General features: G+C 52.2%; 3 protein-coding genes across 4 annotated transcripts; 2 read left to right on the top strand and 1 right to left on the bottom strand.

Moving 5' to 3' along the window:
• Positions 1–1,075: 1,075 nt before the first annotated feature.
• CAP1 (cyclase associated actin cytoskeleton regulatory protein 1) lies at positions 1,076–12,511 on the top strand. Of its 2 annotated transcripts, none has more exons than XM_042833967.1 (13): positions 1,076–1,108; positions 4,976–5,087; positions 5,447–5,547; positions 6,099–6,176; positions 7,513–7,656; positions 7,755–7,840; positions 8,343–8,448; positions 8,560–8,737; positions 9,413–9,600; positions 9,790–9,913; positions 10,015–10,097; positions 10,618–10,761; positions 11,121–12,511. In XM_042833967.1, exons 2-13 carry the CDS (start codon positions 4,994–4,996, stop codon positions 11,202–11,204), a joined length of 1,410 nt encoding a protein of 469 aa, XP_042689901.1. In that variant the 5' UTR covers positions 1,076–1,108; positions 4,976–4,993; the 3' UTR covers positions 11,205–12,511. The 2 variants fall into 2 exon arrangements, with proteins under 2 accessions (XP_042689901.1, XP_042689900.1); XM_042833966.1 differs by lacking the exon at positions 1,076–1,108 and adding an exon at positions 1,784–1,878.
• Positions 12,512–13,243: 732 nt separating this feature from the next.
• On the bottom strand, positions 13,244–17,286 carry PPT1 (palmitoyl-protein thioesterase 1). Its single transcript, XM_042833969.1, has 9 exons — positions 17,169–17,286; positions 16,969–17,078; positions 16,175–16,302; positions 15,809–15,879; positions 14,866–14,968; positions 14,684–14,774; positions 14,078–14,176; positions 13,786–13,857; positions 13,244–13,464 (listed from the first exon to the last, which is right to left on the bottom strand). The coding sequence occupies exons 1-9, from the start codon at positions 17,284–17,286 to the stop codon at positions 13,342–13,344; spliced, it is 915 nt and encodes a 304-aa protein (XP_042689903.1). The 3' UTR covers positions 13,244–13,341.
• A 101-nt stretch (positions 17,287–17,387) lies between these two features.
• RPL11 (ribosomal protein L11) lies at positions 17,388–20,438 on the top strand. Its single transcript, XM_042833979.1, has 6 exons — positions 17,388–17,461; positions 17,803–17,953; positions 18,286–18,392; positions 18,768–18,899; positions 19,616–19,726; positions 20,365–20,438. The coding sequence occupies exons 1-6, from the start codon at positions 17,456–17,458 to the stop codon at positions 20,392–20,394; spliced, it is 537 nt and encodes a 178-aa protein (XP_042689913.1). The 5' UTR covers positions 17,388–17,455; the 3' UTR covers positions 20,395–20,438.
• Positions 20,439–21,187: the final 749 nt, after the last annotated feature.

The raw sequence follows: 21,187 nt of genomic DNA, 5'->3' as shown, positions 1-21,187 counted from the left end.
GCTGTGCAGCTCTGTGCTGTCCCTAGAGCACTGTGCTGTGGCTGCCATTTGAAGCATGTTTGTCAAACAAGAACTGAGCTGGGTCAAAGCCAAAGTCCCTTACAGAGGGCTCACTTTTGTTCCACTTCCAGCTATAAAGGATGGGAATGAGAATGGAGCATTAAGAAATAGGAATGAGAACAGAGGCTGGGGGGGTTCCACGTGCACCCAGTGCTGCTCGGGCCCAGTGGAAGAGCAGCGACCTCAGCAGGGGAAAACGAGCTGAGCTGCCCATCGCTGCTGCCTTTTCTTTCTCAGATTTCGGACATAAAACAGTGGCATTTCACTCCCCACCTCCTCTGCCTCTGTGGGGTTCATAGGGAGGTTCCATTCAGGCTCTGCATGCAGCTGAAGGGGCTAAAAGCACTGTCAGCTTGAGCCCGTGCCCGGACATTCCTTGCTGAGTGCATCTCTTCTATTCGGGACTTTTAAGAAAGGAGATGGGGAGAAATGAGCGCAGGAACTGACAGCACCGCCCGGGCTGAGCTCCAGCACCGCAGTGAAGGCCACGTCGTGCAGCGGTGATGACGGCGTGCGGAAACGCTCCGACACGGGAGATGATCGCGGAGTGGCTGCGCTGCAGGAACCGAGGGAGGTCACGCTCCCCTCTGCAAACAGCCTCTCACACAAAGGCTGCCGCCGCGTTTCGGTGGGCTGCTGTTAATGATTTACGGACGGCCCCGCGCTGCCGACACCGTCTCGTGGCGGAGCGGAGCTCCCATTCGCTCTGCCCCAGAACGAGACTCCGGCAGGGCGCGGGGCGGCGGCACGGACCGGCACCAGGGGGCAGCACGGCCGCCGCCCTCCGAGCAGCGCCCGCCGCAACCGCGGCCCACGAGACCCCGCCCCGAGCGGGAACCCCGCCCCCAAAGAAGCCCCTCCCTATTGGGGCTCCGCCCCTCCTGTCTTCCCCCTCCCCCTCTCATCCAATCGCAGGCCGCCGATGCCCAAGGCTCCTCCCCTCTCCGCGCGCCGCGCCTGGCCGTGCGCACTTCCGGTGCGCGGGGCGGGGGCCGGAAGCGGCGGGTGCGGGGGGTGCTGGGCGGCGGCGGCAGCGGGGCAGCGGGAGGTGAGTGCGGCGGATCCGCAGTGTCGCCACAGCCGGGGTCGCGGGGTGCTGCGGGCCGGGCGCTCTGCGGGGCGTGGCAGGAGCGTCAGGGCAGCGCTCTCTCGGCCGCGGCGGCGCTGTATCGCCGGTGGGGGCGGGCGGCCGCGGCGGGGATCCGCGCGGCTCCCCGGCCGCCCCCTGCGGCGGGACTCGGCCGTTCCGCGCTGCCCGCTCCGCTCGCTGCCCTCGGCCCCGGGGCGCTGCTCGCGGGGGGCGCAGGGCGGGGCTCGGCTCGGGCGCCGCTCCTCAGCACTGCGGGACGGCCGCACCGCCGCTCCCCTCCTTTCCCCTCTCCTCCTCAGCGCTTCCTGCCCAGCGCGGAGCCTTCCCCGCGTCCCCGGGGAGTTCGGGGCACCGCGGCTGCCCCCGTCCCGTGACGCGTCCCGTCTGTAACGAGTTCGGGAGAATTTGTTATTTGGCAGAGCTCAGATCGGCTCAGGTGAATTCTTCGAGGCGGTTTTGGTTTCCTGGACGCGGCAGATCGCAGCCGCCAGCGGTGGGCACCCGGGCTTCGGCGCTGCCAACAGGTGCTGCTGTGTGGCCGCGGGGAGCTCCGTGCTCGTCGGCTACCGGCGGGCTGCGCCCCGCGGCGCTGCAAAGAGAATCTTCCTTTCTGAGCTGAACCGTTTTAGGAAAAAAAATTATTTGGTCTTTTGGAAGATATAAACGCTGGAAGTCATCTGGCAGCTGATCCCCTGAGATATTCCAGTGTCAGCCCAGAATAAGCTGTGGTATGTTCCTAATTTAGTTCTCCCATCTTTACATCTCTGCCTGCAGAGCAGGAAGTAGCTGATGCAAACGTGTTGCTGACAGCGTTCCGTTGTGCTGCACCGAGGCGTGGGCTGGGCTCTGTTCTGGAGCTGCAGTTTGCGGCTCCATCAGACTGGGGCTGTGGCAGTTTGGTGTCTGCTGTTCCTCTGAGCGCCTGCTGGATGCCGGGGACGCGCTGACCCCGGGATGGTCTCTAAACAGGAAACTCCTCTTCAGGGTTTGTGGTGTAGGATTGGCTGTGTTGTTTTTACAAGAAAAAAACTTGTCCCTTTATTGCTCCAATTGCTTTATAAAGTGGTCTTGTTGATGAGAGCTTGCATGCTGTGCAGTGTGCTCAAATCTGTGTTCCCAAGTCTGCGAGGAAGTAAAGATTAGCTAATAAATTAACCAAACATGCTGTGCAGATTAATAGGCATTCTGCACCAGGGCGAAATGCACAAGTGTTTGCTGAGAGTCCGTAGCTTCTGCTCCATTGGTAATCAAAGTTCAATTGAATTTAAACAAGACGTGGATTTAAGGCCTGCATTGCAGCCCCAGCAGGAAGGGCTTCAGCTGAACTCCGCTGCCGTCGCTGCACTCTGGCCCTGCATGGCACAGCTCTGGGGCCTTTCCCTTTTCTGGGCATGGTACAGCGCAGAGCAGAAATGACTCAGATGTGATCGGTTCTCAGTTTCCTCTTTGAGGAAGGCTGGTGGCATCCCGCTGTGCGTTCTGAGAGCTGTGAAGTCAGTTTGTCGCTTACTGACAAGTTCCTCTGCATTCCCTACGGCCAATAGTTAAATTGCTGTTCAGGTGCTGCACAGGCAGGTCTGTTTGTGATCTTTTTTCCCCCTCTGTAAACATTGCCTTCTCTGAATTGCACGTTCTGGCTACTGATATCCGTTAGGCTCTTGTCTGTGGAGCTGAACCTTTTTATTTTATCCAGGCTGGGTTTGTAGATCAAACGAGCATCTACAGAGCACAGGGGGGGTGAGGCAGGATGGCTGTGTGAGGAGTGATGGTGTAGCTGCCTGCTCTAGCACTTGTGCTGCCTGCACGTAGCTCTCACCTCCCAGACCCTTTACCAAATGACTTCTCTTCCAAGTTGCTTTAATGCTGCCCACTAAAGAAATGGAAGTGATTTTACCATCTGCCAGGCAGTTTCAGGTCTGCAGAGCTGGCACTGAGTGCTATGGGCTCATGGCTTCCTATCAGGGAGACCCAGCCGAGGTGCAGGAGGGATTTGCCTAATGGCAGGAACCAGGACTTCGAGGAACACTCCTTCTAAGGGGCCTTAAGCCCAACAGAGTATCTCGAATTTACACTCTACGCCCTGTGCAACAGTGCGTTTTATTGCTGGGACAGGAAGCTGCTCTCCATCTGGACTTACTGGTCGTAATCCCGATTTGAATTGCAGTTTGAGACTGGGTAATGGGGCTGATCAGATTAGAGCCTGGTGTGGAATGTGGTGGGGATCAAGGGTGCAGAATTGCAGCTTTGTGCACCCAGCACTCCGTGAACCTGTTGTCCTTCCTGATGCCCCTGTGTTGCGTGCCTGTGTCCTGCTGTGCTCAAGGCATGGGAGAGCTTCCTTAGTGGTGACTTCTTGGGGAAAAAAAGCTCCTCTTTAAGCTTGCAAGAGTGGGGACAGGCCTTGCTGCTGTCTGCACTCCCACTTGTAGATGTGAACCCGGTTCTGGATGCATCCTGCTGCAGCAGGGTGCTGGTGGTCCCGCGGTCAGGATTTCTGCATCATAACGAGTTAAAAAAAGAAGTATTCGTTACTGCCAGCTGTGGGTGACCGCCCACAAGTGTCAGCCTGTCTAAACTTGATGCATCTGGAAGCCCTCCAGAGGCTGCTGACCAGTTTGATGCAGGGCGGCCACCCCGGCTCGCTGCTGTGTGGGCAGAACGCTGCTGCCTCCTCTCGGAGCTCACTGCTGCCGCGGGCAGGCGGCTGAGGGGTGAAAATGGCCACAGTTGATCTCCGACCGAAGCTTGTGAGCAGAAGCAAAGCAGCGTTAGAACTGCAGGTTTGGGCTCTGAGGATCTGGTCTCAGCTGGCGAGCGCAGTTGGATAGCGCTGCCTTCCTGTTGGGCTGGGGAGAGCCTTCCTCAGGCAGGGCTGAGCAGAAGGAAGCCTGTTCTGGCCACAGCGGTGATTCACATTGTAAAATATTTTGACGGAGTGGTGATAAGATAAAAACACGGTTGCTGAATTGCTATTCCCTCCCTGCGTTCCCTGGGCATTAGTGTGCTCTGAGGGTGACTTGCTATGCTCCTCCATGCAGAGTCTTTACAAAGCAGAAATTAATGGAAAGCTCGTATTACGCTTCAGACTCCTCCAGATGAGAAGCCTCAGGTGATTTATGTGCCTAAGTCACTTTCCTGTGCAGTGCTTGCAGAGTAGATGCTGTAGTTCAGATGCCAAAGCCTTTGGTGGGAGCACAAACAGGGGCACATTGTTGTGGAAGCAGTTCTGCCATCTCAGCAGTTGCAGCTGCTCGCCTCGGTGCTGCCAGGGCAGCTCGTGCCACACGCTGACGCTGTGCAGCAGCCATGCAGGAGCTGTAAGTGCTTTGTGGAGGCGTTCAGGGCTCCAGGAGGTCCCTGTGGACGCATTTGTAGAATTGAAACCCCGAGGAGCTACAGACTCCTTCTGGTAAGCAGTCATACTTGATTTGATTTGCTGTGAATGGGACTTTGGCCAATAATCAGTTGCACTAAGATTCTGCACAGACATTTGCTTTATTGGGTGGTGTCAGTGCAAGGCTGGAAGGTGTAAGCTTTAATATCCTTATAAGGTTAGCAGGCTTGTGCAGTGGAACAGGAACAATATAGCCATTAAGGAGTGACTGTGGCAATATAAAGCAGCCACGTGCATGTCCATTGCATAATCCAAAATCCCTGCTGATGTGAGAGTCTGTCTGTCACTGGGACGCAGCGCTAGGTAGAAATTCTTCTGGAGCTGGGAGGGTTTGTCTCACAGGATCGCAGGCTGCTGCTAAGCCTTTCCGACGCTCAGTGTAGGATTCTGTACCGTCAGAGGACGTGAATCACTGCGGTCTGTCTGTGCAGGCTGAGGACATCGCAGCAATGGAGCGGCTGGTGGAACGGCTGGAGAGGGCCGTGGAGCGCCTGGAGACCGTGTGCCAAGGGCCTGGCATGTGTGGAGATGGCTCTTCCCCAGGTGAGTCTCGTGGCTTCCGGAGCACCTGCTGAGCACCAGCGCGGCGCCGGGCCTCGGTGGGATGTGCTGCAGAGCGGGCGGTGCCCTGGGGTGCGAGCAGGGGCTGCTGCAGGAGCTGGGGTGTGAGAGGAAGCGAGTTTCGTGGAGCTTACTGCGCAAGTGCACAGAGCCTGTGGTTGCCATCCGGCCCCGACGGCAGCTTCCTGTGGCTGCAGCACTTCCCCTGCCTGTGCCCAGCTGCACGTTGGGCTGCAGCCACCGCCTTCGCAGCTCCGAGAAGTTCGGCTGCAGGGGGTGGGAGTGCAGCGGTTGTGGGAGCTCCGTGTGCCATGTGCTGATATCTGTGCTGTTCTCTGCAGGAGTGGCTCAGTACGTGCAGGCTTTCGATGCCATTCTGTCTGGCCCAGTAGCTGAATACATCACCATCAGCAAAGAAGTTGGCGGGGATGTGCAGAAGCATGTAAGGAATCCTTTTCTTCTCCCTCCGTTACTTAGCACTGTGTTGTCAGATGTTAGTCACCCTGAGGATGCAAGACAGTTGCCCAGATAACCTCTGGTGGATTGTCACCCACACACGAGATGAATACAATACTGTCTGAACTCTCTGGGTGCTGAGAACCTGGCTCTCCTCACAGGCCTTGGTCTGGGCTCGTAGGATGCCTGTGCGTTGCCCACCCAGAGAGCTGCACAGTTCTCATCAGCTTTCCCTGAAGATAGTTGTCTTCAAGGACATGTTATCAAATTGAATAACAGATTATGCGTGCCTTCAAATCAGAAGAAGGGCAGAGGGTTGATCTGGCCTGGGCTACGACATGATTTTTGTGTGTGGAGAACATTATGGCAGCTCTGTGTACCACTAGATCACTCACACCTTATCTCCTTATGCTTCCCAGTGTTTAGGACACCATAACTGCCTTGTAAACTAGAAGGAAGGGACAGCGTGAGCTCAAATGACTGGCAGTGTTATGCTGGAGAAAATGGAAGCTCTCTCATGTTTCTCTTTATTCTCAGGCTGAGATGGTTCATGCAGGTTTGATGACCGAGAGGTCCCTTCTGGTGACAGCATCTCAACATCAACAGCCATCAGAGGTAAATCTGGCAATCACACCTTGCGTGCCCTTACCTGAGAGCACGGGATGCCTGCAGTTGTAGGGAAAGCTGGGATGTTCCAGTTCCTCCAAAGAGGAACCAGAGGAAGACCGGAGACTCCTGGATCAATAAGGCAGGAGTTGCTGAAGGTGTGAACTGTTGTGGGTGCTCACTGGTACTGGGCAGAATTCTGAAGGCTGATTTGTGGAGCTACAGAATGGGCGTTTTGCAGAGATGCAAAGAGATCCGTAGCTGTCAGAGCAGCACTGGATATCATCTCTCTGCTTCTGCCCCTCTCAGGTTTCACCTGAGCACCAACACTGTGACAATCACTGTTCCCCAAGATGCAAACCAGACAAGAGCTGTAGTGGGGTCTCAGTAGTGTGCTTTTCATTATGTGATGCTTCAGGCATGAAGCTCCTGAAGTAGAACAGACACTTGTCTCTCTTGGATGTTTTCTGAATAAAAGCTTGGCTTTTAGGATTGATTTCTCCTTAGCAAGTAATTTAACACTTTTCTCTAGACTGCTGGCTCTCAGGAGGATGCATGACTGAGAATTTGATTCTGAGTGCATTGGCTTTTCGTTTTTGGGAACTGTTTTTCCCGAGCAACAGGATCCCACCTTGCTTTTCTTCGCAGTTGTTATCTGGCTCAGCCATAGCTTCTTCTGTTACGTTGTGATAGCTGTGGTACTTTTCCAGTCACTGGAAAATATAACGGAAAATGTGTAATTGGCTGCTCTACTCTGACCTCAGAGATCTTGTAAACACTTGCATTCAGTGCTCCAGGTGAACAGCATACAGAAACTGTCCTTATCATTCAAGTATTGAAGGCTGGGATTGACTTGAGAAGTAACTTGAATTCTGAAGTTGATAGGATGAGTTGAGAATCTTATGTGACTCCTATTGTAATGCAGGCTGTAAATCTCAAACTGCAAAAGCCTGCACAGCACCTTTCTTTAAGGGTTTTTGAAGGAGAAGAAACATCTGACAAACTGTCTTAGAACAAAAGAGCACTGGAAAGGCAATGCTATTTCTGTCCTTGTTACTAACAGCTTTGTCAGTGTTTCTTGGGTTGCACATGAGTCACAGTTCTTGGCGTACTCCCATAGTACCAATCCAGTGGGGAGCAATGACTTCAGCCCTGGAGAAGCTGGGCTGTGGGACCACACTCAGCTCGTGGGAGGGCCAGACCTGGGCAGGGCTGCAGCCACAGCTTAGGCCCGCTGGTCTTCCTCTGGATGAGAGTCATCTCAGCAGAGCCACTCACAAGGGCATGCAACTCTTCCAGAACAGCACTGATGTTCTCAATCGTTTCTGTCCCTCTTGCCTTGCAGAATGTGTTTTCAACGCTTCTGAAACCGATTTCAGAGCAAATCCAGATGGTGCAGAATTTAAGGGAGAAGAACCGAGGCAGCAAACAGTTCAATCACTTATCAGCAGTCAGTGAGAGCATCCCAGCCCTGGGCTGGGTGGCCATGGTAAGAAATGCAGGGAAGTGGGCTGGTGGGAAGAGTCTGGCTGCTTGGTGAGCCAGCTGCCTCAGCTGCTTCATACCAAGATGTTCATTCTTCTTTAGTCTCCAAAGCCTGGTCCTTATGTAAAGGAAATGACTGATGCTGCCATGTTTTACACCAACCGTATCCTTAAGGAGTACAAGGATGTGTAAGTTCATCTCTTCTCTTAAAAGCATCTCTGAAAACAGCTAGCAGGGCGTGCAGGGCCTGTGCAGGTAGCTAACAGAGCTACCCTGATCTTTAATTCGTTCTTTTTTAAAGGTGGGCTGTATTTATAAAACCTCACCTAGCTGTTCATTCCTAATCCTCACAGCTGGGAGTCCTTGCATTCAGATTGCAGCCCTGTCCTGCTATTCTTGTCTCAGCACCATCTGGTGGCTGGACTGTTTCTCAGGGAACAAGTCTTGTCTCGGGTATGGGTCTTGTCAGAGTCATCAGACCCCTCAGTTTAAATGGGTTACAGTGCAGAGCAGGCCTGCAGCCTTTGGCCTGCAAGTGCAAGATGAATAGTGAGGCTAGAACTCAGTGCTGGAGATGTGAGACCGCAGTGCTGGTCCAGCTGAGGCAGATATGTAATGATCTGTCTATAGTCCGTGAGCTGTGATGGCAAATGCACCTGCTGCCTCCGCATGACCTCCTTGTGTCCTCAGAGATAAGAAGCAAGTGGACTGGGTAAAGGCCTACCTGCGTATCTGGAGCGAGCTGCAGGCCTACATCAAGGAGTACCACACCACGGGGCTGACCTGGAGCAAAACGGTAACTGCTGAGCAGGCCTGCGGGCGCCTCTTGAGAGAGCGCTGCTGGAGTACTGCAGTCCTGCAGCAGGTTCAGTTGGTGCGATGCCTTTCCTCCTGCCGCCTCTTGCAGGGTCCTGTGGCAACAGAAGGGGCCAAAGCGCCATCCGTGCCCCCCGCTGCAGCGGCTCCGCCTCCCCCCGGCCCTCCTCCCCCCCCTGCTCCCTCCCACCCCAGTTCTGGTGCCGACGACTCTGCGACCCGATCTGCGCTCTTCGCCCAGATCAATCGGGGAGAGGGCATCACGTCGGGTAAGTGGCGCAGCAGGCGAGCTGGGGGAGGGGGCGGCCTCGGGTCAGAATGCCGTGCTGAGCGGCTACAGGACTGGCTTTTTGCTGCCATCCCTGACTGTACCTGCTTTTAGAAAGCAGGCTCCCCAGAACAAAAGAGCATCTGGTCTGAGAGTGAGGCTGGCAGCCAAGAGCAGCCCTGAGGCAATTCACAAGGACAAAGGAGGTCCGTCTGAGCTGGTGTTCTCAGCCTCATCTGTCAGGTGTAGGCAGAGATTAATCGCTGGCTGGGGTGGAGATGGGGAGTTCTTTAGTTGCATGTCCTCCTCGAGTACAAAAGATGTGATCTCGTACTTGTTCAGATCTGCACAAAACTTACCCTCTTCATACGTTACCTGGTTAACATTCAGGACAGATGTGGAACAAAGGTAAGGTGCTTGGCTCAAGGCTTTTTCCAGCTACAGAGCAGAACAGTGAGGGCCTCCTGGTTCTGCAGTACTTCCTCATTAGCATTGCTTGCATCTGTGTTTCTGGCTTCCTCTTTCACTTGCTTACCATTTGTGCTTGGGCTTCAGCCCAACCTCAGGAGCTACTTTTGTTCTGAAAAAATGTTATCGTATTGACCACTGCTGTCTGGTGTTTGTGAAACTGCATTACTGGAGGAAAGCTGGAGCTCAGGCCGGATTTCTTTTGCAGGCTTAAGACATGTTTCAGATGATATGAAGACCCACAAGAATCCAGCACTGAAGAACCAAGGAGGTCCTATAAGAAGTGGACCCAAGCCTTTCACTTCTTCCAAACCAGCTTGTAGTGTTAATCCCTCCCAAAAAACCTCTCCAAAGCAACCTGCATTGCTAGAATTAGAAGGCAAAAAATGGAGAGTGGTGAGTGCCTGGCATCAGTGTGAGGGTTGGTGGGATGGGAGCTTTGCAGCAGGGGAGGAGAGTCTCCTTTCTTGTAAGAGGCATTAGTCTGATACATGCAGTTTGCTTTTAAGGGAGCTCCACTGTTGTGCTGTGCTGATGAGTTGGTCTGCATTCTAAAAATAAGGTGCATTTTCCCTGCCTTTCCAGGAAAACCAGGAAAACGCCACTAACCTGGTAATCAGTGACACAGAACTGAAGCAGGTAGCATATGTTTTCAAGTGCACAAATAGTACACTCCAGATCAAAGGCAAGATCAATTCCATCACCCTTGGTAAGTAGAGCAACCCTGAAAACTGTATTTTTGCATGGTGTTTTGTTTGCAGGTTAGATCTCTAAAACCCTTCTGTGAGCTACCCTGTCTTATCTTTGCAGATAACTGCAAGAAGCTAGGTCTGGTGTTTGATGATGTGGTGGGCATCGTAGAGATAATTAACAGCAGGGACATCAAAGTTCAGGTGAGTGTCGATGCCCTGCTCTCTGCCTGCAGTGCGACTGCTGTGCAGGGTGCTGGTAGCACCTGCCTCTGGGAGAAGCTGGATTTCTGGAATAACAACAGGCATCTGTGAAAAGACTGGGAAAAAAAGCAGCCATCCTACTGCTGTGCAGCTGAGGCTGCCCCATCTTCAGGAAAGGGCTGAACTGTGCCTCACTGAGCTGCTTCAGGGACTGAGATAAAAGCCTATGTGAGGTGGGCAACAGGGGCAGCAAGCCGAAGGAGGAGGTCAGCAGTAGAATCTACTCTGATGCCACTTTTGATGTTGGATCCGGGGCGAGCAGCTTGCCCAGTCTTCCATTTGGTTTTGTTGTAAAGAGATCAGAACAAGAAATAACCTTAAATTTTTGCCAGTGGTGGAAGTCCTTGAGTTCAGCGTGTCTGTGGGGGGCAGTGGGGGCAAACCTTTCCCTTGAGGGCAAGGGCCAGGAGCAGGGCTGCCCTGCTCACGATCCTCAGCGGCTCCTTTGCTCGCTCCGTAGGTAATGGGTAAAGTGCCAACGATCTCCATCAACAAAACAGACGGTTGCCACGTGTATCTGAGCAAGAACTCCCTAGACTGCGAAATCGTCAGTGCCAAGTCCTCAGAGATGAACGTCCTTATTCCCGCCGAGGGCGGTGACTTTGTAAGTGCTGGTTTGGGCCTCGGCTGAGGGGCGTCGCGCAATGGGAACAGCCCACAACGGGCCACAGTTGGGATGAGCCTGGAGGGACGGTCCTGCAGTTGCCATTCTAATGCTAGGCTTGGAGGTTGTGAATGACAATTAGGTGCTAAAATGAGCAAATGGGGCTGTTTCTCTTTACAGTGACTGTGTTGTGAGATCTGCTTCTTCCTCAGGATCGTGGGGGGGGACAGAACGGGAGGTGTTTGTTGGTACAAGAGGGGACGTAACACATATATTAAAGTTCCTAAAACAACAGGAGCAGTTACCAGACTTGGTCATAAACAGACTCGTGACAACAGATTTCTGTTCTTACTCTCCAGACTGAATTCCCTGTCCCAGAACAGTTCAAGACAGTGTGGAACGGTCAGAAGCTGGTTACCACTGTGACAGAAATTGCTGGCTAAGCAGAACGGCTCCAAGGCTCGTGCCCTCCCTGGCTCTGCTGTGGGACAAATCTGCTTTCAGATGATTCTCTTAGATTTCTCGTACCTTTCTGCTCTCAAACTGCTTTTCTACCCGAGAGACACGGCTACCTGCCATCACTGAAATACCTCTGGCTGGGATTTGGTATAGGTGGCGGGCCAGGTGTTGTCCACATCTATTAGCAGGAAGGTTTATTTCCCCCCCCCTTGTCTGATCTAACTGCACCAATTAATCATGTCAGATTTTGGGTGAATTCAAAGCCAGTACTGGCAGCTGGCTTTCAGAGTGTTGTTCGGTTTCTTTTTTTTTTTGTATTGCCTTCAGGCAAATTGATCCTGTGAGAGGAGTGTTGTTCCCTTTTTAACAAATGATGTCTGTTGGGGTCCAGAAGTACACGGTTGCTATTGCAAATATCTGAAGAAGGTTCTGGAAGCTGCCCATTCCAGCTCTTTATACTAACCAGTGGCATTACAGGACTTGGGAATGGCTTTGTTGGACCAAAGGCTGAGGACCTGGACCATAGCATTCCACCCCGATTTCCCTTTCATCATTCCTATTAGCTCAGTGTGTTTCTGATTGTGCCATGACAGGAGGCTTTCTATTAATCAGTGCCACAGGAAGACTGCGGAGAACTAACTGCGTTTTTCCCCTCCAGCAGTCTTGCTGGTAATTTGGAGCTGAGCATCTCTTCCCATGAGCCCTCCACCTTCTCAAGGGAGGCTTTGTTCCAGGGCTTCCTGCTCTGAGCAGCTGAACTCAGGTTCAGTCTTCCAGACAGCTCTGAACCTGTTCCTGCTGCAGAGGAAAGGTCTCCTTCATTCCAGGGTCAGTAGTGCAGTATTGTAAATTGCCCAAGTGGGATCAAATCAGTTCATTGCTCTCTTCCTCATCTGCAGTCAGTCACCAGAGGTGAATCTTCTCAGACTCCCCTTTCCCCCGTTGCTTGGCTTTTTATTTTGATGGAAGCTTGTAGCCTCTGTTCTGTAGCACTGGAACAGAGAGCTGCAGCTAAGACATAGTACTGTATTGACCCATAAAGGGAGCTGCACATGCTTTGACCTTCATTTTTCCAATGCCTCGGGTGGCATAAGCATATCTTAAATGCATTTCCTCTGTAAAGTGTCAATGTTTCTTTCTCTAGGACAAGACTTACAAAAATATGCAATTTTTTATTTTAAGACTGTCCTGTGACTTGTACTCGTCTTCTCCTGAGGCTCGTGGAAAAAAACCTTTCTTATGTACGTAAGATTATACAGAAGATAGAATAAAGTTAATGCCAACTTGCTCATCGCAGCGCCTGGTTTCTGCTCCGAGGAGCTCAGCAGGAAAGATGCCCCCTGCTGCCCGACCCCTTCTGGGTTGCACAGAGGATGACTCGCTCCACGGGGCGCTCAGGACTCAACTCCCTTTGTGTCAATTTGACAGTGGTCTTCAAATCACACCCTGGCTGGTTTATTGGGTTTTTTTGTTAGATTCAAGTTCTTTATTGATTTCAGTTGCTGTTCCAAAGTATCTAAAACAAGCCATTAGTTGAAAATGGTTCAAGCTGTTAATACTTAATTAAATTAAAACCCCACTTAATTAAAACCCCTCCATTTTCCTTAGAACCTCCTAGAAGCAGTCTTTTTCCCCCCACAGTGAAGGAGATGCTCATCTCTTTGCATACAGCCTTGTCGTTCCATTTGCTCCTTCCTTTCAGAGGTACAGCATTCTTGCTCCAGTGGTTTCGGTTAATACTGCCATTGCTTCTTCAGAGGAATAGGCAACAGAGGCTGTGAAGGCAGCTGTTAAACCTTTCAGCCAGCTCAGTCATTTCACCATCACCAGGTGACCAGCACAGCCACAGCTCTGAGACCAGGAGTAGACAGGGGTGGTGTGGGATGGAGTGCTTCAAAGCTAGTGCAAGGCTGAACCCCCCAGTCTTGGAACTAATTACATCCAGGTGATTTCCAGGCTCTTGCTGCAGTGTATAGCAGGTGCCACTGCTGAGATTAAACCCACCCCAACCAGCCCCACTCTTCCCACATCCCCGTGCACGTACACAAAATACTGTTGCGCAGTAGCAGCTGCATTCACTACAGTGAAACCCTCTGAGTGCTCCCATGAGGTGCCTTAGCTTCACTGGAGGAAGGGGAGGATATGGGTATAAAACCACTCTTCTGTGAAGTGCAGGTGATCTCCTTCCACCCCCAGGAACACCAGCTTTCCTGCTTTGTCCATCTGCTGTAGCCCCAGGCGATCCTAAAGGAAGAGAAGCGTGACCACAGCTTGGTGGGGGAAAAAGCCGCTTTGGGATGAGGGATGATTCAGAACAAAGGTTGGGAAAGGAGCAAAGTTTAAACGTATGTGGAAAGAGATCTTGAGCCACGGGTGAAATCACCACTAACTCCTGCTGCCAGGAAACGGCACGGAGCAAAACAGCTCTTGGTAAGAAAAGGCCGTGCCCCCAGAACAGCGGAGATGGTGAGCAGAGCCAGGCTGCGGGGCTCAGAGCTCCCAAAGGTCCTCAGGACGCGATATTCGTTAGAGTGAAAGTTGCAGACACTGCCCAGAAGAACGTACCTCCCTGTACAGCAAGGTCTCCTTCAAAGGAATGGTGTCCTTGGCTTGGCCGCTTTTGTAAAACCCAAACCACTGTCAGAATTAAACAAAAACAAAACACAGTTGCTGCAGGACTCCCAGCAGGCAAAGAGGCCAGGAGTTCACCAACTCCTGCCAGCATGCGCTGCTGCAGATGGTGCAGCATCAGGCCTATTTGTGCAGGCATCCTTCTCAGAAAGTTCTGCCCACTGAAAAACAGGCAAGGAAGAACCAAAATGCAAACCAGAAACAGCATCTGCCCTGACTGCCTCACCTCAGAGATCGGAGGATCAACCATAGTGTCGTTGAGAAATTTCACCATCACAAACTTTTTCAAAGCCATCAGGTTTTTCTTGTACGTCTCATTGATGCTCTGAAAGCAAGACAGAAAGTTCCAGGTCAGTAAAAACCCAGAGAGAGACAGTGGCCAGGAAACTGCCTGCTCCAACTTACTCTGTACCAACAAATGAAATCCTGCACTGCACCAGCCTTCGAGGCAGGAATGTGAATTTCTAAGCTCTATCTCCCTTTGCTGTGCTCGTGGCGTTCAGCTTTATCTCCAGGCTGTAAAAAAGGGACAGTCCTCCCCTGCCCTCAGAGTTGTTGTCCATTGGAAGGTTAGGGGCACACTGAGCCTTTGGTAGAGCTTTCCACAGAGAACTCCAGAAATGCACAGCAACACAAGAACTGCTCTGGCATGGATAAATCTCATTCATGTATCTATCAGTGAAAACACTTTGTACATTCCTGGGCTGCAGGGCAAAAAAAATGCTCCTTTTGAGCTCCAGCAAAGGAGTTCATGTTCATGGAGAACATGAAGGAGCTCACTACTAAAGCTTCTGTTCTCCCGCCAGCATTTATTCATCAATTAAGTCCTTACCCTCTCCTGATTTATGTCAGCCAAAAAGATGCTCTTTTTCCTGTAGTCCTCCTCCTTCAAAGGATCATGCCAATACTGTGCTTGTACCAAGCTGGAGAAGGGAGAAATCAAGGATCAGACTGGAAAGCCAGAGCTGCTCACCTGGGCCCAGCCCCTGTCTCTAGCCTCTGGAATGTACTCACTGCTCTTGAACAGCTTGTGTGTAGGCACCCAGATCCAGCATCTTTCGGATCCAGTCACAGATTTGGGAGCTCTCACCAGGACAGCGTGGAAAGCCATACACTCCTGAGGTATGAAGACACATCTTACAGCTCAGCAAGGCAGACAGAAATCCCTTAATCCCTCCAGCTGATAAAGAACCACCTCTTACTGAAAAGGGGCAGGAATTACCAAGGGAATCAGAAGCCTTTAATCCTGCAATCTCATTAGACAGCTCTCCTGGCCCTGGGCACTATTGCACACAAAGATAATGGATGAAGCTCTTGAACTCAGGATACTGCCCTGGAGAATGGGGGCATGCAGACAAGCTGAATGCTCTCCAGCTTGCCTGCTGTGATCCCTGCAGGTCTGGGGCTGATTCCCTACAATTCTTCCCCGTACACTACAAAGAAATAGACTCCAGCCATGGAACTTCCCAGAGGAGACTATTTGAAATTCACTGCCAGATACTCTTAACTGTACAGCTCCTAAATTACATTTCTTACCGCCTCCTTAATACACTGCAAAAAGCACCTCTTTTGGTGCTTTAGTCTTGCAGGCACCGATTGAGAAATACCCCTGTGACCCAAAAGGTTTCATTTCACCAAGGCTTTGCCAAACAATTAGAAACCTGTTCTTCAGAAACAACTAATCCCAGATGCTTTCAAAGTATATAGGAATTCTGCTGAGACAAGAAGTCATCTGCTTATGAATGTCCCTTTTTGCTGCCAGCCAAGCAAGACCAAGCCAGAAGATAAAGTACTCAGCTAACCAAAGCAGACCACCGGATTTAAAAGGGACTGCTTCATTTGGTAGAATACAGCCAATTTTTAGGAAGAGAGCCAAACAATTAATTCCCCCCACCAACAAAAGCCCCCGTGCCCTTCACCCATGGTTAGGACTTGTGAGAGCTGAAGAGGGCATTACCTTGGTGCTGCCCCCCAACGGAGATCAAAGTGAACATGGGAGGAGAAGGGCACCTCTGGGCCACCGCCCTCCTGCAGACAGGGAAAGGAGCAGTTAGAGCCCGCGTGGCCACGAGTGTTGCAGTGCTCACAGTGCTCAGTCAGCTGCTGCCTGGGCCCAGGCACATGGATTACGTGTGCCTTCTGGTAGAGGAGAGTACAACAGTTACAGCCTGCCAGGCTCTCCTGGATTCTTGTCTCCTTTGGAGCGCTCCTACCTTTGTGAAGCATTTGTCTGTTTAAACCTGCTTAGTAGTTCAGAAGTTTAAAATCAGAATCTAAAACCCACCAGAAAAACAATAAAGCCAGAACAGGAACGTAAACTCACAGGAACTGGCCTCCTTGGGAGAAGCCCATTGCATTGTATCCTCCTTTCAGGTGAGGGTCCTTTGCGAGCTGGCTGCACACCTCTCTCACTTGGTCATTGACATTCATGAAGAAGCTGTTCTCCACATCCTGACAGACTGGTCATGTTAGAAAGTGCAACTTGTACCTTCAAAACGGCTTACTTTAATCTCTGCAAGCAGACCAGTCTAACAGCTCTGCTTGTGAAAGAGGACCTTAATCTTCACAAGAGGACAGAAGTGAAACTGAAGCTTTGAGGCTTCCCATCATCACATCTTTCCTCCTGTTCTGCCTGCAGAGCAGTCCCATGCAGAGCAGTAGTACATCTCTACTCCTCCACAGCTTCAGTCCCTTCAGATTTTGTATGTTCTACGTATAAATCAGCCTTTATCATCCTTTCCAGACCCCAGAAGATAGCACACATTGCACGTTAAAGGACAGTTTGCAGACATTCAGTGGGGCACATCCACTGAACCACGTCCCCAGCTGCCACATCACAGTTCAGGAACAGTGATTCTTCCCCCCCATAAATTGTTCCGGGCATCCAACCTGACCCTCCCCAGCGCGGTGTGAGGCCACCACTTCTCACCCTATCACAGGAGAACGGCATTTTATCACATCTCTGTATTACCCGGAGTAAGAGTGCCGATCTGAGGCTTTGCACGCGCATCACATTTACGCGGACTGGCTTTCCTAGCAGGCGTTACTCAGACTTCTCCCGTCTCCGCCGATTACCTCCCAGGGAACAAACCCGCCGGGAAGTCCCACAGTCAGTACCTGCACCAGGGAGCTGCCGATGCGAAGCGACAGAACGTAGATGCCCGGGATCCTGCGCCGCACCATGTCCCGGACGTAGCCCATGCTCAGCGGATTGCAGCAGCTGTCGCCTGAAGGAGGAGAGGGGGTAAGGGGCGCGGGGCAGCGTCAGGCTGCGGCCGCCTCCCTCACCTCGCCCCGTGCTGCCCCCCGCGGCTCACCCATGCCGTGCCAGATGACCAGTGGGACGGCGGCCATAGCGCGGCCCGGTCCCAGACTCTGACCGGGACCGAGACCCAGACACAGCAGCGCCAGCACCGCCGCCCCGAGCGCCGCCATCTTGGCTGTCACATGACCCGCGCGCGGCACGCGAAGTCGGGGACGCTGCAGCTCACGACGCAGCGCCCCTCTCTGACCGCCAGGGGGCGCCCACAGCCGCGCCGCGCCCTCCCGAGCCGCCCCATAAGGCCCCGCGCGGCGTAGTGGCGCTCTTTTCCCCGCCCCCATCATGGCGGTGAGCGCAGGCACCCGTGGGCCGGGTTGGGCCGTTTCGTCTCTATCCGCTGCCATCCGCCCGGCGGCGGGGCTCGGCTGGGTGGCGGCCCATGCGGGAGGGAGAGGGGGAGGTTGACGGGCGGCTGTAGGGCGGCACGGGCGGCGGGGAGACGGCGGGCCGCCCCGAGGCTGCGGCTGTCGTGACAGGCCGCGACCTGCGCGGTGCCGGGTTGGGACTGCGGCGCGGGGCTCTGGCGGGCTGCTCCCGTTGCTGCCCGCCCGGTGCAGCGGCGTCTGGCCGCCGAGCCGTGCGCCGTTCCCCTGCGATCCGTGCTCATTCCTCCCGGCGTTTCTCCGCAGCAAGACCAGGGTGAAAAAGAGAACCCCATGCGAGAGCTCCGCATCCGCAAGCTGTGCCTTAACATCTGCGTTGGGGAGAGCGGGGATAGGCTCACCCGAGCGGCCAAGGTCCTGGAGCAGCTCACGGGGCAGACTCCCGTCTTCTCCAAAGGTGAGGTGGCCTTGCCGGCGCTGCAGGCTGCTGTCCCGTCTTCCTGAGCGCCTCGGTGGTGGTGTGGTTGTGGGAAGAGGTTCCTCAGTAGAGCCAATGTGGAGGAATATGCAGTTATGCACATAAAGGCCTTGGCGTGTGCGTTGAAGGGGCCTTAAATGCTCAGTGCTGGCAGTCTTTGGTCTCTGCTGCTGTATTTGTGTCCTTGTGTCCAGGGAGGGAATGTGAGATTGTCTTGGCTCTTTTTATTTCCTCTTAAGTAACTTCTTTGGTCTTGAGCAAGCTCTGAGTTCTTTGAATGGCCCCTTGAGTGTCACTCTTATTGCTTACAGCTCGATACACTGTAAGGTCCTTTGGAATCAGGAGAAATGAGAAGATTGCTGTTCACTGCACAGTTCGTGGGGCCAAAGCAGAGGAGATTCTGGAGAAGGGGTTGAAGGTGAGAATGGGGCTTGTCTGAATCCTTTGTCTGTGGAAAAACAAACAAAACTTGAACTGTTATCATCTGGAAAGATGATGAAAAGCTTTGAAATGTTGCATCTGGTCTAGTTACAGTCGTTGGTGCAGAGGGTTGGATTAGCATCCGTGGTACACGAACTGTGATTGTGTGGTTCTTCTCCTTGGTGTGTGCTTGTTTAAGAGGTCGTCAATACAGCTGCTGCTGTCTTCTGGGTTTTTAACTTGATTATTTCCAAGCAAGCTGTGGGATTGAAATCTTAAAAGCTTACCATCATGTAAAAAGGCATTTAGTAGAACATGTAGGACTTCCCTTTGTGGTTGATTATGAGGTAATGACTGACAATGCGTGTTTCAGGTGCGAGAATATGAGCTGAGAAAAAACAACTTCTCAGATACTGGGAACTTTGGCTTTGGAATCCAGGAGCACATTGATTTAGGGATCAAGTATGACCCCAGCATTGGCATCTATGGCTTGGACTTCTATGTGGTGAGTATTCTCTGCTGCCTTGCACTCATTGGGTTTGTGTAAAAGCTGGAGAAGGAGTCTGGCAACTGCTGAAAGGTGGAAAGATGTCATCAGAATCCAAGTCTAAGCTGAGGTTCACAGGGCTGCTGTAAGGCCCCTGATTTAAGGTGTTTTCAGAAACACTGTTGCTGTTAGTGGTATTCCTGGGATGATGTTGAGAGAAACCCCTGGATTTGGGTCAGTCTGCTGGGAAGGAGGAGGCAGAAGGGTGAGGGACTTCAGGGGTGAGGACGCAAACGTGGACTGGTTCTCCAGTTTGAGGGGATGGTGGGTCATGAGAAGGTGGTGGTTGGCACATTTGACTTGTTCTCTCTGAAGCAGAGGGAAGCTGTTCCACACACGTAACCCATTCTGCTCAGTATCTTTTCTTGAGAGCTGAGGCCTCTGGCTATGCAACAGTGCGTCTTGCCTGTTCGCTTTGGTTTCTCTGTGTATGCGATAAGTTGCTTGGCCCAAGAGCTGTCCTGACAGTTTACCTGCCTGTTCAGTTACCTGGATTTCAGTTGCATCAAGACTGCTTAAGATAACGCTCTAAGTCCTGACCATAATAATAATAATAATACTTCACATAATGAGATGTTGCTGACCCGGAAGTTCTAGATTGTTCCTTCTTAAGAAAGGTTTATTTTAAGTCAAGACCAGAATCAGGCGGTGCGATTGCTGTCCTCTCCTGGCAGGTGCTGGGCAGACCTGGTTTCAGCATCGCTGATAAGAAGCGCAGGACTGGCAACATTGGAGCCAAGCACAGAATTGGAAAGGAAGAAGCCATGCGCTGGTTTCAGCAAAAGGTAAAGTCCAGCTTCATTTTTTTTACCCTGCAAGATTCCTAGCAAGTGTCAGCAAAATACATCGCTGGTTTGATATTCCTTATGGGAGGAATGGAGCAACTGGGCAGGAGATCTCTGCTCAAAGCCCTGTGTGTTTTTCTGGAGCAGTATAAACTATTTGAGCTGACTTTGAGCTGCAGCAGCTCGTGTAGGCTACCTACAAGTGTCAGCTCTTGTATGAACTGCACTGGTCATCTCTAGTGCAGGGGAAACTCCAGCCTGCTCCTGCTGAGTGGCTTTTTCTCTGGCGTTTTCCTAGTTCTGGTAACCGGTGTACTTCACTTTTGGGGCCGAATAACAGGGCTGTGAAAGGGATGTGAGTGTATTCTAGGCAGATCGACATGTGAAGGGTTGGCCTTCTTGTTTTGCTTGGCTGGTTTGTGGATCTTAGTGCTTACCTGCAATGCTTCTTACCTCCACCGTGGAAATAAGCCACGTGGCATAAGGTGGAAAGGCAGTTAGCTCAGCGCAGAGAAGTGGTGTTTAATGTCATTGTTGCCTGTCTGGCTTGGAATGAATGTGGTCATCAGTTTTTCCACGGCAGCGCTGTACCTTTACCTGACTGTTTTCTCACTTAGTTCTTTCTGGTTTTCTCGCAGTATGATGGCATCATCCTTCCTGGCAAATAAGCAGTTCCTGTTACCAAAAAGCAAATAAAACTTTTTTAACCCCAGCTTCTGTAGTGAATTTTATGGGAGTTCCTCCTGACCTGTGCAGCTGCTGGAACTCTGCACCGAAAAGGCAGCAGAAAGACGGGGACGGCACTCAGCAGATGCCAGTGCACCCTTGGCTTTGCACCCTCCAGCAGTGAAGCCCATTGCAGGTGCTCAGGCTGCAGTGTGTCCTTTGGTGCTGCCTGCTGCCCAGGTGCAGCCAGCTATTGAAGTGTGAATCATACCTGGGGAGGAAGAGTAGATCTGTCAGCCCAGGCCTTGCTGTCTCAGTTCCAGAAACCAGACCCAATCTCCAGGCTGCTGACAGCCGAGGGATCTACTGGCTTTTCAAAGAAGCCGTTGGGATTCGGGAGAAAAGTCCCAGGCACTTGAACTATCCCTGGTATTGCAGTGCCTGGCAGAGCTACTCCAGTTCAAAGCACTTTGGGCACCTCCTCTAGCAGGTGTCTGGGGATAGTAGCTATGTCTCCTTTTATTTATTTTATTGAGTAAAGGGAAGGGTGAGCTTTGTCAGCAGCACCAGGAACTTGAGATGTAACCCATCTTGTCCCAGAAGAGTTTTTGTAAGTCAGCATCGTGCTGACGCTTCTGTCCTGGCACCAGTGCCTCTGTCAAGGGAGAAAAGAAAGCTGCTCTGTGGTAAGACAGGAGTTACCTAATTGGATCTAATGCTTCATGCTGTGCAGCCATGAGAGGTTTTGGGTTTCATCTCAGTGCCATGAGATACTGCGAAACACTTTGGGCACCT

Source organism: Centrocercus urophasianus, unplaced genomic scaffold (assembly GCF_019232065.1).
Source record: "Centrocercus urophasianus isolate 14NV4802_14NV808 unplaced genomic scaffold, USGS_Curo_1.0 seq_43, whole genome shotgun sequence".
NCBI classification, from domain to species: Eukaryota; Metazoa; Chordata; class Aves; order Galliformes; family Phasianidae; genus Centrocercus; species Centrocercus urophasianus.
Note: the sequence above shows the minus strand (reverse complement) of the source record. Positions and strands in the feature narration are given on the sequence as shown.

What these genes read in the sequence shown, in the direction of transcription:
- CAP1 (XM_042833967.1), top strand. Translation starts at nt 4,994, where the DNA reads ATGGAGCGGCTGGTGGAACGGCTGGAGAGGGCCGTGGAGCGCCTGGAG. An exon ending in GCGGGGATGTGCAGAAGCAT is followed by an intron (nt 5,548 to 6,098) that starts GTAAGGAATCCT and finishes CTTTATTCTCAG; the next exon opens with GCTGAGATGGTTCATGCAGG. An exon ending in AACATCAACAGCCATCAGAG is followed by an intron (nt 6,177 to 7,512) that starts GTAAATCTGGCA and finishes CTTGCCTTGCAG; the next exon opens with AATGTGTTTTCAACGCTTCT.
- PPT1 (XM_042833969.1), bottom strand. Translation starts at nt 17,286, where the DNA reads ATGGCGGCGCTCGGGGCGGCGGTGCTGGCGCTGCTGTGTCTGGGTCTC. An exon ending in TCCCAAGGAGGCCAGTTCCT is followed by an intron (nt 15,880 to 16,174) that starts GTGAGTTTACGT and finishes CCCTGTCTGCAG; the next exon opens with GAGGGCGGTGGCCCAGAGGT. An exon ending in ACACAAGCTGTTCAAGAGCA is followed by an intron (nt 14,775 to 14,865) that starts GTGAGTACATTC and finishes TCCCTTCTCCAG; the next exon opens with CTTGGTACAAGCACAGTATT.
- RPL11 (XM_042833979.1), top strand. An exon ending in GACTCCCGTCTTCTCCAAAG is followed by an intron (nt 17,954 to 18,285) that starts GTGAGGTGGCCT and finishes TATTGCTTACAG; the next exon opens with CTCGATACACTGTAAGGTCC. An exon ending in TTCTGGAGAAGGGGTTGAAG is followed by an intron (nt 18,393 to 18,767) that starts GTGAGAATGGGG and finishes TGCGTGTTTCAG; the next exon opens with GTGCGAGAATATGAGCTGAG.